Below are 14,433 nucleotides of genomic sequence, written 5' to 3' on the forward strand. Positions count from 1 at the left end.
CATATTCAACCTCGCCAGAGCGGCGCAAACGATAGATGGCACGTTTGCATTTGGACGCGCCGTGGTCTCCGCTGTCTTCACGCCGTGAGCAGCTAAGACCTGGCAATGCGGCATTACAGTGGGCTTGTGGGCGGAGAGGGAGAGTTACGATTGTGACGGTGGTGCTGTTCATCGTGATGCTCGTATTGTCAGGTGCGAGGCGATCAGGGGTAAGTATCTTTCCTCCAGATTCACAGATAGTCAAGTGCTAATGAGGCTGCAAGACTCTGACCTCGTCTTACCGAAGTTTTTCGTCGAACCTCGATCAATTCTCGACCTGGCGACCGCACCTGCCGCACCTCCCCTCTTCGATACCGACATCAATCCGCAAGCCATCACAGACTGCCCTCTTACTTGAAGATGGCGCCATGTCCCACGTGCCGGGTAACCTTCATAAATCGTCGCCGAATTTCCACCTGCTTCTGTCATCGCTCGAACACGACATAAGTTTCTGCAAGACTACTATGTCCGCCATGATCATGAACTATCCACCTCCCACCATCGTTAGCCCGTTTGTGAGTTCCGCGAGAAAGGCGGATTGGGAGAAAGCGAAGCTAAAGGATGTGCTTGCGTACCTTGAGGATAAGAGGGTGGTCAAGGACAATGATCTCGTAATGCTCGTCGACGGGAGGGAAACTTGGTTCCAGCTACCGAGTGAGCTAGCGATCAGGCAATACATGACTGTCGTGGCAGATGCGAACCGCCGTGTAAAGAAGGAGTACGGTGAAGGTTTCGCGGAAACGATTGTTTTCGGGGCAAAGAAAACGTGTGAAGGAGATGACGTTGCGTGTAGACATATGCCATCCTCTGTTCTGCCGCGAGATACCTACCGTACTGGCGAGGGAATGAAGGAGACGGAAGAGCTTGTCCCGGCGCAATATTTGGATGCGGACATTTTCATGGGGCCAGTCAAAGACCTAAGAGCGCTTTACCAGACGGCACTGCTGGTCTTGGATGAAGGCAAAAGCCAATATCGGACAGTGCAGTCAGTCATGAAAACTCTCTTCGGAGAGCAGATGTTGGCACGACGCATATACAAGCAAGAAAACAGACCCGCACCCTTGAAGATGATTGCCCATATTTCCGGAACACTCAAGGGCTCTAAGAATAAGGATCAGACGAGTGATTTCACACTTCAAGAGAATCGCCAGTACGAATTCTCCATCTGTCTGGACTACACGCATGCACTATTCCAGCCTTTGATGGAATGCGCTGAAGATGAACTCGTGATCACCCAACCCACCAATGCATCCGAAACCACGCTGAAGGATCGTCAGCAGATGCTACACATTTCCTCTGACCTACCGTCCGCTTTCGTCAATGCCACAGGGCCTTTCTGGAGACCCGACGATTCGACCAACGATCCCTCTCCAAACGACAAATCAGCCTATATCGATAAGCTGGAATACAAATATGGACTAGACAAGCTTCCCCGCCGCGACACAGCCTGGACCAATATATCACTGATTCAGAACACGTACACTGGCGCGATACCAGCGACCTTCCGCGCGGCTCGAGAGAGTAACTCACGAGGAAACAAACAGATCCCACAAACTCCCGATGAGAACAATGCTGTTGCAAACTTCAAGAATGGAAACATAACTTGGACATCGCTCTGGTATGCCGGCTACGAGCGCGCCCTTCTCCGCCGCTACTTCCGCACACCTCAGTCGCCTATGGGTTATCACACCGCAGCTGTTGGAGGGGACCTCCTCTGGGATCAACGCGGCGGGCGCGGGGGCGTCTGGACCGCCGATTTCAGCCTCTGGCTTCCGTGGGGCGAAGTGGACGGGGTGTGTGGGACGTATGACCTAGTAAGTAGCGTTTTCGGGGACAAGAAGGGCGTTTGGTTACATGAGGATGAAGAAGGCGGTGGTAAGAAGGGCAGGGAGCAAGAAGAGGCAGAGCTGAGAAAGCACTATGAAGAAGAGAGGAAGCAGGACCAAGAGTGGATGCAAAAGATGGAAGAGGAGAGGCTGGAGAAAGAGAAGAAGGAAAAGGAGGAAAAGGAGAGGGCACAAAGGGAGAAGGAAAGAGAGGCGAAGGAGAAGCAAGAGAGGGAGCGGAAGGCGAAGGAAGAAGCGGATAGGAAGGCAGCGGAAGACGCTGCTGTTGCCATTGATGCCGTTGCTTCAACGGCTGCTGGCGGGGTGAAGAATAGTGCAGTCAAAAACGCTGCGCCGGACATCGCGATGAAGCAGGGTCGACAGCAGTACCAACAACGAAGACGGCGGGGCGCATAGAAAGCTGCCCCCTTGGGCTCTCGTCCATCACGGCTTTGGCGTTTTTCTTTTTTTTTTTTTTCATGGTATATCCACTGGGTCTTGCGATGCAAACATTACGTTACAGATCTTTCCTTTTCATTGAAGGCGTTTCTTTGAGCATGTGTTTTGTCATGGATGATGTGGAGTACAGAGACCATTCACGCCGTACCCTTCAAAGCTTACGCTTTTACTTGAGGACTCAATTGTGAAGAGAACGAGTCTAGTCTTCCGATGCCACAGATCGCTGCTATCGGGTCGCGACGCGCTCTGAGTTTGCTGCACGTGTAGCGTGTTGTTCGGAGTGCGCGCGTATTGAGCCAATCAGAAGAAGCTCTCGATATGGCCGGCGCGTAGCACGCCCGTGACGGAGCGATCATCCCCAATCACTTCGCACCTCACCATGAACCCTTCCCTCCCAGGCCGTCGTATCCGGAGCCGCTCCTTGCTATGCATCAGGCCTGTATGCTGCGCCGCATCGTTGCTTTCCAGCCACCAGCGGCTTCACATATCCTATAGCACGCCATGCATTTCAGCGCTTATACGGAGCCTCTGAAGGGCTACGTGCTCCTTAGTATATTAGTTCAATGCCAAATGTATTATTTCTATCTCCTCTTATCGACATAGTACTCTTCAGTCTACCCACTTCCCCTGTAGAGTTGCGGCGTAGCCAAATAGCTACACGTGGGCGTCGTTAAGTTTCACAATCCACAACTACCACGTCCATGGACTACTTACTCAAGGCCCACCTTTTCCCTCTCGTGGCTTAGTATTTGTACCCCATAGGCCTACTATTAATCTTCTTCAGAACTTAATGACCTAGTAGTGATACCATTCATCTAGTACTCTACATAATTTTGCCCTTACTATCTACGTTCTTTCTCTATATGATGCCGGATAGTCTTCTTTATCACCGGCAATAACAGTCAATGATGTTGATTTTGGACGAACAATCTACACAAGCGGATGCTCGATCCCAAACACGCCTGTGGACGGCTATGACTCTACCAAGAAGGATCCGGGAATACGGACATCCGAAGGTCGTGATACAAGCCACGGACAGTTTCTAAAGCGTGAGAAGCAGGCTCGAGCCGATAGGGTCGAGGCCAACCGACAAGCGCTGTCGCCCAGACCTGCAAAGAGCACAGAACAGAAACTGGAAAAGCGACGCCATGAGAACGGTGTTTCTTCGTTTCATCCGACCGAACGCGCACTACCAAAGCAGGACAAGTGCAAACATTGCAAAGTGTTTAGGTGACCGACCCACTATGTTATGCATCGATCAAGGGCTTGTTGGCGCGTAGGCGGATCTTCGAAGTCGATCGGGATGAGGTTGTAATATTCTGAGAGCTGTCGGGTCAGCAATGAAGCGACAGACCTTAACGCCAGCCACGTCACGGTACGACGGCAGCTTAAAACGGACATTATTCGGATTAAAAGCAATAGTAACGCTTCGTTTCCACTCAAAGCTATCAGGAGGGTAACCATTTGATTTAATGGTTTCCATTCTGGGAAACAACTTTGGCATAAGGCCGCCCCTCAACCAAAAACCGTGAGCCCGAAGCGCTTTCGGAAAACTCAAGGGTATAAAACTCTAAGATCCCAAGCAAACACTAACCCAGCTTTGATGGAAGGAAAAGGAAAAGATAACGCTTCCAAAATGGGTGTGCCCCGCAGCACGAAAGAAGAGAATGTTTATGTAGCTTATCTCGCATCTTGTTGGTGAAGTGGTTTTTTCGCCGTTAATTTTCTCGATGCCCTCCGACGGGATCATGCAAACAGAAAAAGGTGCGGGAATAGAAAAGAAGAAAAAAGGCAGCAACTGTCCAAAACAGCCGAAATAGTCCTCGTGGTTGTCATGTGAAGTGATCTGGTCAATCTCGTTGTCCAACGCCGAAGGAAGAAGCGTGGGAGGTCCGAGAATGATCCGGGAGAATCTGTAGCAAGGCTCAGCGGCCGCATGGCGAGGAGGAAGTTGTGGCGGCTCCTGACTCAAGCAACGCGGCAGCTGGCCGATGGTATGACCACCAGTCCATATATGTCGTATTCTGTAGACAAGTCCTTGAAAGGTTGCAAGGAGCGCGTTGACCGTTATTGTGATATCGATGGCAAAGCCCGTTGTGGTTTTGTCGCGTCTACCATGTTATACTCTAATGTTCCTCAGAGAAGCCTAGGAGCTTCAATCTGTAGGAAGGACCATAAGCAAGAGTAACTAATTGGGCGGGCTTCAATGTCCATGTTGATTTGTTGGCTGGAAGTACGATTGGAGGAGCGTCAGGTAGATGTATGGCGGGCTTTGATCTGGGGTCGGTCGCGCTATGCACCGTCGTTGTCTGTTATTGTTCCTTTGTCGTTTCCGACACCATATGCGTACGATCAACGCAATGTGGCGCCATCGTTCGAGCCATCGTGAATTGTCTGAGCGTTCCCAAACTATTTCGTTTGTGAGATCTCGGTTCCAGAGCAGCCTTTAACTCAGTCCGATGCAGATCTCGAATTACAGTCTCATCCAGCAATCATTGCCAAATGTTGATAGCTAGCAAGCATGCCCGCTGTCACTGACTGAATTAGATCTGTACTGTTGGGCCGGGCTACTCTCCCTCCGAGTGTAGTCGTGCCGAGGCCTTCGCCAGGTTTAGAATTTTCAGTACACACCTCTTGGCTGTACAGCTCTACCCACTTGAACGCGCCTACTACTAGGTATTTACTTCCGCAGTATCAAGTATAATCACTACACACCCCATGAACAACAGCTCAGCCTACACTATATCTGGACGCGCCTACTTCTAGGTATTTTCTTCCGCAGTACCAGCCCGTGCAATTGATTCTGTATCCAGCCCCTGACATATGGTTATAGCGGAGCGTCCATGCGCGAGGCGGCATTTGGGGGCGGGGGTGTGGCTTGGCTCTGATTCCATAAGATTATAGCCCAGAGCCTAAGCCAGAGGGTGTCGAGCTAAGCCGAAGAGGGTTGACGAGCTGTGTAGGGAGAGGAGTTGTCTGTCTGATCGAAGGCGTAGCGAGGACTAGGAGAGCCTGGGAGTTAGAGATGTCAATATATCGGAACCGGAAAGGGAATGTCAATTGGCGGGATGGTGGTGGTGACGATGGTGCATGTTGTCTGTCTGGTGCGCTGACTTGGTGTCGGATCGTGTGCAGGCGAGCTATACTTCGAAGAGCTTGGCCAGAAGGATAACAGAGAATGACGGCGGGGTTGTCGTCGTGGACTTGGTGAAGAGCATTTACGGGAACAAAGCTGGGGAATTAAGCTATGTTCAGGGGATGGTGTTCATAACAGCAGCTGTTGTCGTGGATTCGGGCCGGATGATTTAGGGGGCTTAGTACGCATGTCCCTTCTGTGTGAGACGCGGAAATAGGCCTGATCAGGTGCAATAGGACTTTCGGCAGTAGAGGGGAACGACGGCGAGTTGGACCGTTGCCGCCCTTTTTATTAAAAGCAAAAAAGGGAAAAAACAAAAAAAGAACATTGACAGAATCCATGGTGAAGAGCTCAGGAAAGCCAAGGTGTAGGACCCATCTTGCAGTTGGGCCGTAGTGACGGGTTTCGAAAGTCGTAGAGAGCACGAGCCTTACGCGCATCGTCTCCATGAAAGGTGTGTAGATACCGATAGCCGCTGTGGTCCACTCGGTAGTCGTTGAAGCGGTCTACTTGTTTCGGGGTTATGAGGGATTGCCAGGTTGTTCGGGGCGCGGGAGATTGATAGCGAGCAGTGGAGGATGGCTGCTCGTAAACCGGTACGGAAAATCGACAGTTGAAACATTGTAAGCGAGCACCGAAAGATGGTTGCTGGGCGGATGCGACAGATGGTGACCAACCAGGCTGAGTGGGGCCTGCGGGGGTTTGAGAAACGTTCGGAGTGGCCGGAGAGGGTGGAGGAGGAGGAGCAGCATCTGAGGTTCGTGCCGACCGGAAGAGGTTCCAGCCTGCAGCCACCGTCTTGCAGAGGGTACCAGCGAGCCCAGAAACCGTGCTTTTGGCGTGGTCAATGATTTTAGGGCCGTAGTCTCGAACAGCCTTGCCAGCGGGGATCAGACCCCAACTCCACATGATGGTGCCGAACGGTATCAAGATCTTGTCGTGGAAACGTTTCAGGACTTGCAAGCCAAAATCATGAATGGACCTAAGAGCGATCACATTGTTGACGAAAACTGCAGTGAAGATATGTTCCAATAACAACCGAAGAAACCATTGCCACTTTCCAGGACGAGCATGGAACTGCGGCAGTTCCAAACCCTCAGTGGTATTGCCCATTATATTGATAAAGGCGTTGGGTTGGGTGGCAGGCATCGTCTCTTGACCGCTCTGATCGTTGGACTCTTCAGGGTTGGCGCACTGGGAGCTCATGTTGATATCTGTGTCCTCGGTAGTCTGTGATTGTGCCTGCTGCTGCACCGGAACAGCTTCTACTGCAATAGTCGACAACTCAGCGCGACAATCCTCCTCTACTGTCTGAGCCTCCTCCTCCTGCTGCTGCTGCTGCACAGGAACCGAGATCTTTGTAGCAGAAACCGACACTCCAGTGTGGATAATTTCCTCGGGAGTCTGGATGTTTTCGTGGGGCGGCACAATAATCGTATCCTTGGCGGGCGGAACAAAGTTGTCGGTCCCAGACGTTCGTGAAGGGCCAGCAGCGGCTGATAAAGAGTCCTGCTGTTCGACATGCATCTGTTTGCGCGTAGCATGGTAAGGTGGCGAGAAATCATCCTGTTTCTGCGAAGCAAGAGAACCTGAAGAATCCACTGCCTGACAGGCGGTAATGTCCGTTTGGGAGAGGTCCCGCGAGCTGGCGAAAGAACCTTTGTTGTTCTTCAAATCGACGTTCGATGTGTCCAAAATGTCGTTTGTACTAATAGTGGACTTGTCATTGTCGCCAGAAGAATCCGCCTGAACAGGAACATCGAGTAGGAAACGATCGTGTTTTTTGAAAGCAACAGGATGCAACTGGCCCCAACCCATCTTGACCCAAATATCGGAGGGTGAGTTTACCTCAAAGAGTATACCCCAGTCAGAAGCCTGCCCAGCTACGTTACGCAAGTCATTCCGCTTTGTTGTCCAGCGCCGCTTTCGACGGTATTGAGGGTATCTACGTCCACGGATGACCTTAGAGCCAATGACACTATCGTGGAGCTCCAGAATGCCAGCCAGAGAAGATGAAGACGAAGCCACAGATGGCAGTAACGCTTGCAACTCAGGTGCGATTAGGAAACCGGGTGCACCAGCAGCTTGTGTGCCTTGACTCTGGCTTTCGCCGATTGCGTTGGCTCCGCACGTTTCAGTGTTGCATTTGGTTCCAGCATTGGTCTGCGGCTGGATTGAGTGGGCCGACGTATTCCGCATATCTGTGGTCTCTCCAAATCCACTAGTCTGGTCCGTAGTGGAGGTGGGAGGTTCGCCCATTGTCTCATCTTTGATTTCGGCAGGAGGGTCATCCATCGTCACGTCGTTGAATCCGGGTTGATCCGCATACAGATCAGGAAGATCGTCCATCGTCTCATCTTTTATTTCGGGTTGATCTGTGGACGGAGCAGGAGGGTCGTCCATTGTCTCATCCTGGACCTCAGACTGTGCGGAAGAAGCGCCCCCAATGGCAAGCGGAGCGGCCTGCTGTTGGGACAATGGCACTGCTGCGTTTGAACTAGGTGAAACGACGCCTCCCATCGCACCAGACACACAAGACGCACAAGACTCGGCCTTAGGGCCATCAGCAGCCGCCTCAGGGTCTTTCATATCGATGTCGACAGCCGAAGGCGGAGTGGTTGATTGGTTGGGAACTACCTGGACCGGACGAGCGTTGCCGCTGAAGCCAACTGCTTTACCTTTATTCGCACCCTGAGTAGACGGTGGAGACTTAGTACCCGTGGTCTTAATAGAAGTTGCGCTGCTAGCGCCTACAGTAGAGGCTCCTGAAGTCGGCTTGGGCTCAGTACGCTGGGTGGCCGCAGTAGCCACGGTCAACGTATTGGTAGCTTTCGGGGTTGATTTTTCATTCCACGAAGGCAGCCCTGGTATATGAATCAAGCTGCCGTGTGTGGTAGGTGGAGCTACAGGTGGAGCTAGGGGCGGAGCAGAAGCGGGAGGTCGATTGGCGGCATGACAAGTGTTAAACCCGTTGGAAGCCTGTGTGGTGGGATCAGAGCCAGTGGGTTGGCTGGAAGAGATGCTGGCAGTGGACAAGTGTGTAGCATGTGCGGTGGGCGCAGTTGTTCCGCTGTTTGAAGAAGTTGGAGTAGCGGCAGTCTGCATATCTTCAAAACGTATGCCCTTTTCGCACTTGAAATCGTTCCATGCCGTCCCATTACCATCTTTCAACTCCTCAAGCTTGCGAACAACGGAATGTTCGACGATGCGGTTGTACTCATGGGTGCCCTTGTGCCCTGCTTCTTTGAAACATGGATCTACCAAGGAACGATAAAGTCTGTCACGCTTCGTCTGGTCAAGCTTGAAGCGTTTGTAGGCACCAAGAGTGTGCTTTGCATCAACTGAGAACAAGAGATCCTTGACCTTAAGTTCGATTGGGCTAGGATTATTACGCCGTTCGATAGGGGCTGAGAAAACCCAGCTGGCACCAGACTCTGCTACAACACGCACTGCGAGATCATCTTGGCGGAGGTTCTCCTTCTCCAGTTGGATCATCTCCTCAATCTGGTCCCAGATCTCTTTCGGAGATTTGATTATGTCGGCGATCTTCGGGTCAAGGGCTTCGTCCTTGAACCTATCGTACCAGTAACGAAGGACGTCAAGAGCCGATTCGCATATGTTCGGTGCATCGGAAGGGGGTATCTTGTGAAAATTTTCCATATTGCGGTTCCATAGCTGGAAATTTTCGATGATTTTCCCAGCCTCAACTCGCAAAGCGTCAAGGTCTGGACAATTGTCTTGCAACAACTTCCAATCTTTCTTTGCGAGAAGCCCCATGCCATCCTCGCGGCACATCCACTTTAGCCATTCGCTCTTCTTGATAAGATTATTCGCATCCTTGAAGATTTGATGAAGGTTGTCTACGGTGATGACCGCACCTTCGGAATCTTCGATGCCTGTGGGAGCAGGCGTTGCTGCAAATGGCAGGCTGCCAGGAGCTTTAAACTCGAATTGTGAGGGAGAAGACGTGTTGTTGCTCGAGATGCCGAATTTGCGAACCCGAGATGTTGTCGGAGTTGGAGTGGTCGTGACATTCTGTGCAGCGGACCCACCTGCAGTCGAGGAACCGGAGGTGTTAACTGGCTGAGACGACGACTGATTTTCGGAAACCATCAGAGTGGCGCCCTTCAAAAAGTCCGCGAGGGTTTTTCGATACTTAGACACGTAAACCTCCGTAGCTGGGTAGAAAACGTCACCACCGGTGCTCAAACCGATCTCGGCCAGGTCTTCAGCCGGGTCTGTTGCTAGTTTGAAACGGACCAGTCGACCCTGACGGCGACCCGACATTATCTGGGCCGTCAAGGGGGGCAATTGCTCTATGATCGCTCGGGCCCACACTGATCGGAATTGCGGACCGAAACTATCCAAAAGCCATCCATGATATTGGCGAGCAGTCGGCATCTGCCGTATCCGAGTTATCAAATCCTTGATAAGAAAGTCGTACTGGGGCTTGCCATTGAAGAGGGACTTTCTCATGCGAAGTTCTTCGATGCTTGCCGTAAGTTTCCCGATATCAACCTCTGACAGTTGATAGATCTTGAGATGATCACCAGAGGACAGACGCCTATCCGTAGCCATAAAAACTGAGTGGATGGCTTTACGTGCATTCTCCTGGCATTGACTCGAGATAGCTTGTAATGGATATGATTCATGTGGTTCATCGCCAGGTGCGAGTTCTAAAGGCAGCATGTGATCGCTCAGCCGGAAGATGCACTCGTGTACAGTGTATTCAAAAAGGTTGAGCCCGTGCAGCTTTGAGAATTCTTGGCAGTGATACGCATACAATAGCGCATCTGTTGGGATCAGTCGTTCCTCGCGGGGAAATGAGTCCATATTCTTTTGCCAGCCATCCAGCACTCCCAAATGACATCGAATGTTCTCCTCCCATCGTGGTGATTCTTTCATCTTGTCCACGATCTTCTTTATGTCTGATGCATCAAGTACATACTCGCAAATCCAATGGATCCCATTGATATAGTTGTTCATGTCATTGTAGGCTTGGATCAATCGTGCTCGGAGTGCAGTCATAGGGATCTTCTGTTGCGGGTCGAAGGTGGCTTGAGCGAAGTTGTCCTGGATGTGTGCAGGGATGAATGCAAATAATGCGTCGCTATCAGGCTCTTTACGGTCGTCGGCCTCTTTGAACCGACGCATGAGTCGATCGTCTCCTTCCTGAAGGTTCACTTATTCATCTCCAGTCGCCATGATTGCGACGCCGCCTGAATTGACTGTAAGTCGATGCAAGAGTCGACGTTCCACGAGAGAGAGAGAGAGATATGTATATATATATAGAGAGAGAGAGAGAGAGAGAGAGTGTGTGTGTGTGTGTGTGTGTGTGTGTGTGTGTGTGTGTGTATTGCACAGGCAACAGTGGCACTTCGCGCGGCTTGACCTCGAATCGAGGTGCGGTCTGGCGGGGTGAGGTGAGGGGATATGAGGCAGAGCACGGTGCTGCAAGTGCAGCTATGAAGGCTCGGCGCGGGTCGGGCGCGAGCGAGGTGAATGCGCTCGAAGCGCGACGGTCGTGGCGCGCTGAAAGTGACTTGCCTGCTGCGCGGTCCAGATGGACGGCGGGAGCAAGATCTCGCGTTCGCAGGGTAAAATCAATTGCGTGCGTTTCCGGCGGGGTATTCCTAAGGGGGTGCTTACCACGGGGCACCAAGGCGCTTGCGCAGATGTGCGGATGTTGGCCTCGCAATAGAATGGCGCAGTTGGGCGTCTGCGTGTGCGGTGGAGGGGGCGCTCTGCTGCGATCGCAGCGTGTCTCTTGATATTCGCGGGGAACGCGCCAAGAGAGCTCAGCGCGGGAGTCGCGGAGCCCATGCGCCAAGCGGGTGAAGCTCAGTTCACGTGACAGAGTGCGGTCCAAGATTGTGCGGCGCCACAGGATTCTGAAAGCTCATGCGCCTGAACAACTCTGTTACAGCATCCTATCATGTACGCGTGTCACCTAAATAGGCATAGGCCGTGAGAAACATATCTCTTTGCACCTCAAGTTGAAAAATGGTTCTGGCCAACCCGCCTCATCGCTGGGCATGGAGGGAACCGGCCACACTCCGAAGCCTGTCAGAAGGATTTTTCCAAACTTCTTGAGCTATGCATATACGAACGAAGGGATCTGAAATACATTATGTCAGCGCCTGCTCCTTGCTTCTACAGATTCAGTGGGGCCAAAACCAAGAGATCTTTTCGGAAGGAGCAACAGTACCTGCAATGATTCTGAAATGCGGTATTCACCTGTAGTTCCTGGGATCTACTGCACCAAGTTTCTGCCTCTAGGTTCTATTGTAGCTGCCGCCGTTTACCGAGACCTTGCTTCATTACATCATGTATATATGTTGTGATTACAGTGTCTTGTTAGCTTGCATTGTTTGCTCACTTCTGTTACAGCACAGCCTGGAGAGCTTGTACGACGGTAACTTGATCTGATATCGCAGCACATAGCGCCAGTCGATCGACGAGTTGTCTAGTGTTTAAAAAGAATGACTGGAAGAGCGCGAAAGAGAGGGTAAAGCCCCTAGCAGTGGTCAAAGGCTGGGTTTTTTTTTGGACCGACCATTAGCTACTTCAAGATGAAGAGAGCTCGACTGAAACTCACTAGAAGAGACTATTGGAAGTCGAATAGTCCCGTTCTGTTATGGGTTAGTATGATAGCGTATGTTGTGAGTGGAAAAGGAGATATCAGAAGGAACAGTCGTGTCTAATAATTCATTTCTTCCCCAGAAAGGCGTGACCAGCACGTCTCCCTTGTCAGATTGCATTATCCTATATGCCGCAAATGCAAAGGAAACAGGGCAGCAAATGACAAATAAACGTGAACTAGGGTATCTGGCGCCAAAAATATCCTTCTCTTACAAAACCAAATAGCCATTTCCTGCGCCGACTCCTGATATCGATGTCCGAGATATCACATAACAAATAAGCGTTCACTTCCAGGCCAAATTCTACTCATCCCATGGAAAATCATGTGGGTCAATGCGCGTACATGTCAAATATGGCAAACCACCTTCTCTAAGATCCAACTCGAGGAAATTCCGCATGAGAGGCTTCACAGCGTCTTTTGCCTTGTTTTTGATCTCCTCGATGCGTCGTTCGAAACGCTTCAGGTTGTCCCGATTGTAATGCTCGGGACTCAGCTTGAGGAAGCGCTTGCACTCATCGTGCCCCAGATAGCTTGCCCCGCCAGTGCCAAGAAGTTTGAATATTCGGCCGGTGTTAAAGGGTGGTGGAGGAGGCAAAGGCGTATCATCTCCGCTTCGCGAAGGCTGTCGCGGAGACTTCAAAATTGGTGCGGGTGGTGGCGTGGTATTTTCTGCGAGCCATTGCCGGAACAGAGATATGGCCATCCACTCGAGCCAGTTGTTCGAAGGTGTCACACGCTCGCCTCTGCTCGTTGTAAGTGTCAACCGGAACAGTTTGACCTCAACTTTTGCCTTTAGCTCATCCATCTCATCCACTTTGTCTTCCACCAGCTCCAGGACTGACTCAGCGACTTGTCCTCTCAGCTGGTTCATGCCCTGCGGCCATTGACCCACGACGTGTACCATTGCTTCCGAGAATATCGCCTTGCTCCGTGCCATGTAGCCTAGCTTGAGGTAGCTTGGGGGGTATTTGGCAATCTGCTTCCACAACCGGCCCTGGAATCGTAGCAGATGGTGATCAACTCGCGGCCCTATCACATCGAGCGCATCGTACATGTCGGCGATCTGAAGAAGCGACTTGCATTCGACGTATGCGTTTGCGATATTGACGGGGTCTAGAGCAGGAGGATAATTATAGAATACGCGGAGGAGGTTGTCGTAGTCTCGAAAGGTGTCGTCGTCGGGGTCGGTGGGCGTCGTGGGCACGTGTAGGGAGGAGAAGTTGGCCATGCTGCGGAAGAAGCCCGCTTGAGGCGCTGGCGGCTTGTTACGAAGCGCTGGCGGCTGCGAGGACGCGCCATCACCGCCAAATAACGTGGGTTGCGCTTTCTGAGTTGTGTCAGAATGCAGGTGCTCTTGCAGAAGATGTAGGGGTTGTACCTTCTGAATCAGCATGGGAAGATCGTCGTCCCTTCCCCATTCGAGTTCGTACTTCCAGACCTTCTTCTCCTGTAGAGCGCCTTGCGGAACCCTCGCGAGTGCTGCCGAGGTTGCGCTCTGCGCGCTGCTCTCGCCGGCCGTCGCCCACTCGTCGCTCAGTCCCGCCTCGAAAAACCCGGAGCATTGCGCCAAGATGAGCTTGTGGAGCAGATAGCGTTGCTCTTTCCGCCCGTTGGAGATCAAAATGTCGACATCGCCCGTGTGCGTAAATACGGGGAACTCGTTCTGCGGCTGGTACGAGGAGCCCCCAAAATGCGAGCGGTGCGGGCGATGCCTTCGGACGGTCGAAGCGCGCGACGAGTGCGAGGTTACGGACGGCGGGCGGCGGATGGCGAGCGAGCGCTCTGCGCCCTGCGAGTCGGGATAGGAAACCATGCGGGCCTGCTATGACTCCCGGCTATTCTATGCGACGGACAAGTCTGCAGACGAGAAGATGGCGATGTGCGCTCCGGAGCATGCGATGGCGGCGGAGGGGCTGGAGCGCAGGCGTACACAAGGTGGCTGCGTGTTGTGTTGTTCGCTGTGCTTGCAGGTCGAGGTGCAGCGAGGCTGGAGTACTGCAACAGGCCCGCCCCGCCCTGGACGGTTGATGGGTGCGCAGAGGTTTGAGCTCCTGGAATGGCGGCGGCGGCGGTCGGTCTTCCTCGTCCGGCGCTGTATCGTCGAGCGTTTCAAGAGCTCACGGTGGCAGGAAGTCGGTGGCTGTGGCGACAGCCATCGCGTTGCCCGCATGCAGCTGGTCTGCAGACCAGGCCAGGATGTCCCAGGATGCAGCATGTGATGCGCCAATCGCCGCTGTTACCCGAGCCAAGCCTCTTCGAATGTCGTCTATTCGCTACCGAGGACTGGCACATATTCGTCGACGCGGAGCGCGCCCGTGGTGCCCAAACTA

At 52.4% G+C, this 14,433-nt stretch overlaps 2 protein-coding genes across 2 annotated transcripts; one reads left to right on the plus strand and one right to left on the minus strand.

Moving 5' to 3' along the window:
* Positions 1 to 35: 35 nt before the first annotated feature.
* Positions 36 to 2,282, plus strand: CC84DRAFT_1079400 (uncharacterized protein; the record flags this gene model as incomplete). The annotated part of the gene is made up of 2 exons (XM_018173846.1): positions 36 to 209; positions 264 to 2,282. The coding sequence occupies 2 exons, from the start codon at positions 36 to 38 to the stop codon at positions 2,280 to 2,282; spliced, it is 2,193 nt and encodes a 730-aa protein (XP_018042286.1).
* A 9,892-nt stretch (positions 2,283 to 12,174) lies between these two features.
* On the minus strand, positions 12,175 to 14,252 carry CC84DRAFT_1192296 (uncharacterized protein). The gene is made up of 2 exons (XM_018181240.1): positions 13,482 to 14,252; positions 12,175 to 13,430 (listed from the first exon to the last, which is right to left on the minus strand). Exons 1-2 carry the CDS (start codon positions 13,914 to 13,916, stop codon positions 12,405 to 12,407), a joined length of 1,461 nt encoding a protein of 486 aa, XP_018042287.1. The 5' UTR covers positions 13,917 to 14,252; the 3' UTR covers positions 12,175 to 12,404.
* Between the last annotated feature and the right edge of the window lie 181 nt (positions 14,253 to 14,433).

This window comes from Paraphaeosphaeria sporulosa, assembly GCF_001642045.1.
Source record: "Paraphaeosphaeria sporulosa strain AP3s5-JAC2a unplaced genomic scaffold CC84scaffold_1, whole genome shotgun sequence".
NCBI classification, from domain to species: Eukaryota; Fungi; Ascomycota; class Dothideomycetes; order Pleosporales; family Didymosphaeriaceae; genus Paraphaeosphaeria; species Paraphaeosphaeria sporulosa.

Coding starts and splice junctions, on each gene's coding strand:
- CC84DRAFT_1192296 (XM_018181240.1), bottom strand. CDS start 13,916: ATGGTTTCCTATCCCGACTCGCAGGGCGCAGAGCGCTCGCTCGCCATC. Junction 13,431..13,481: donor TTCCCATGCTGATTCAGAAG/GTACAACCCCTA, acceptor GACACAACTCAG/AAAGCGCAACCCACGTTATT.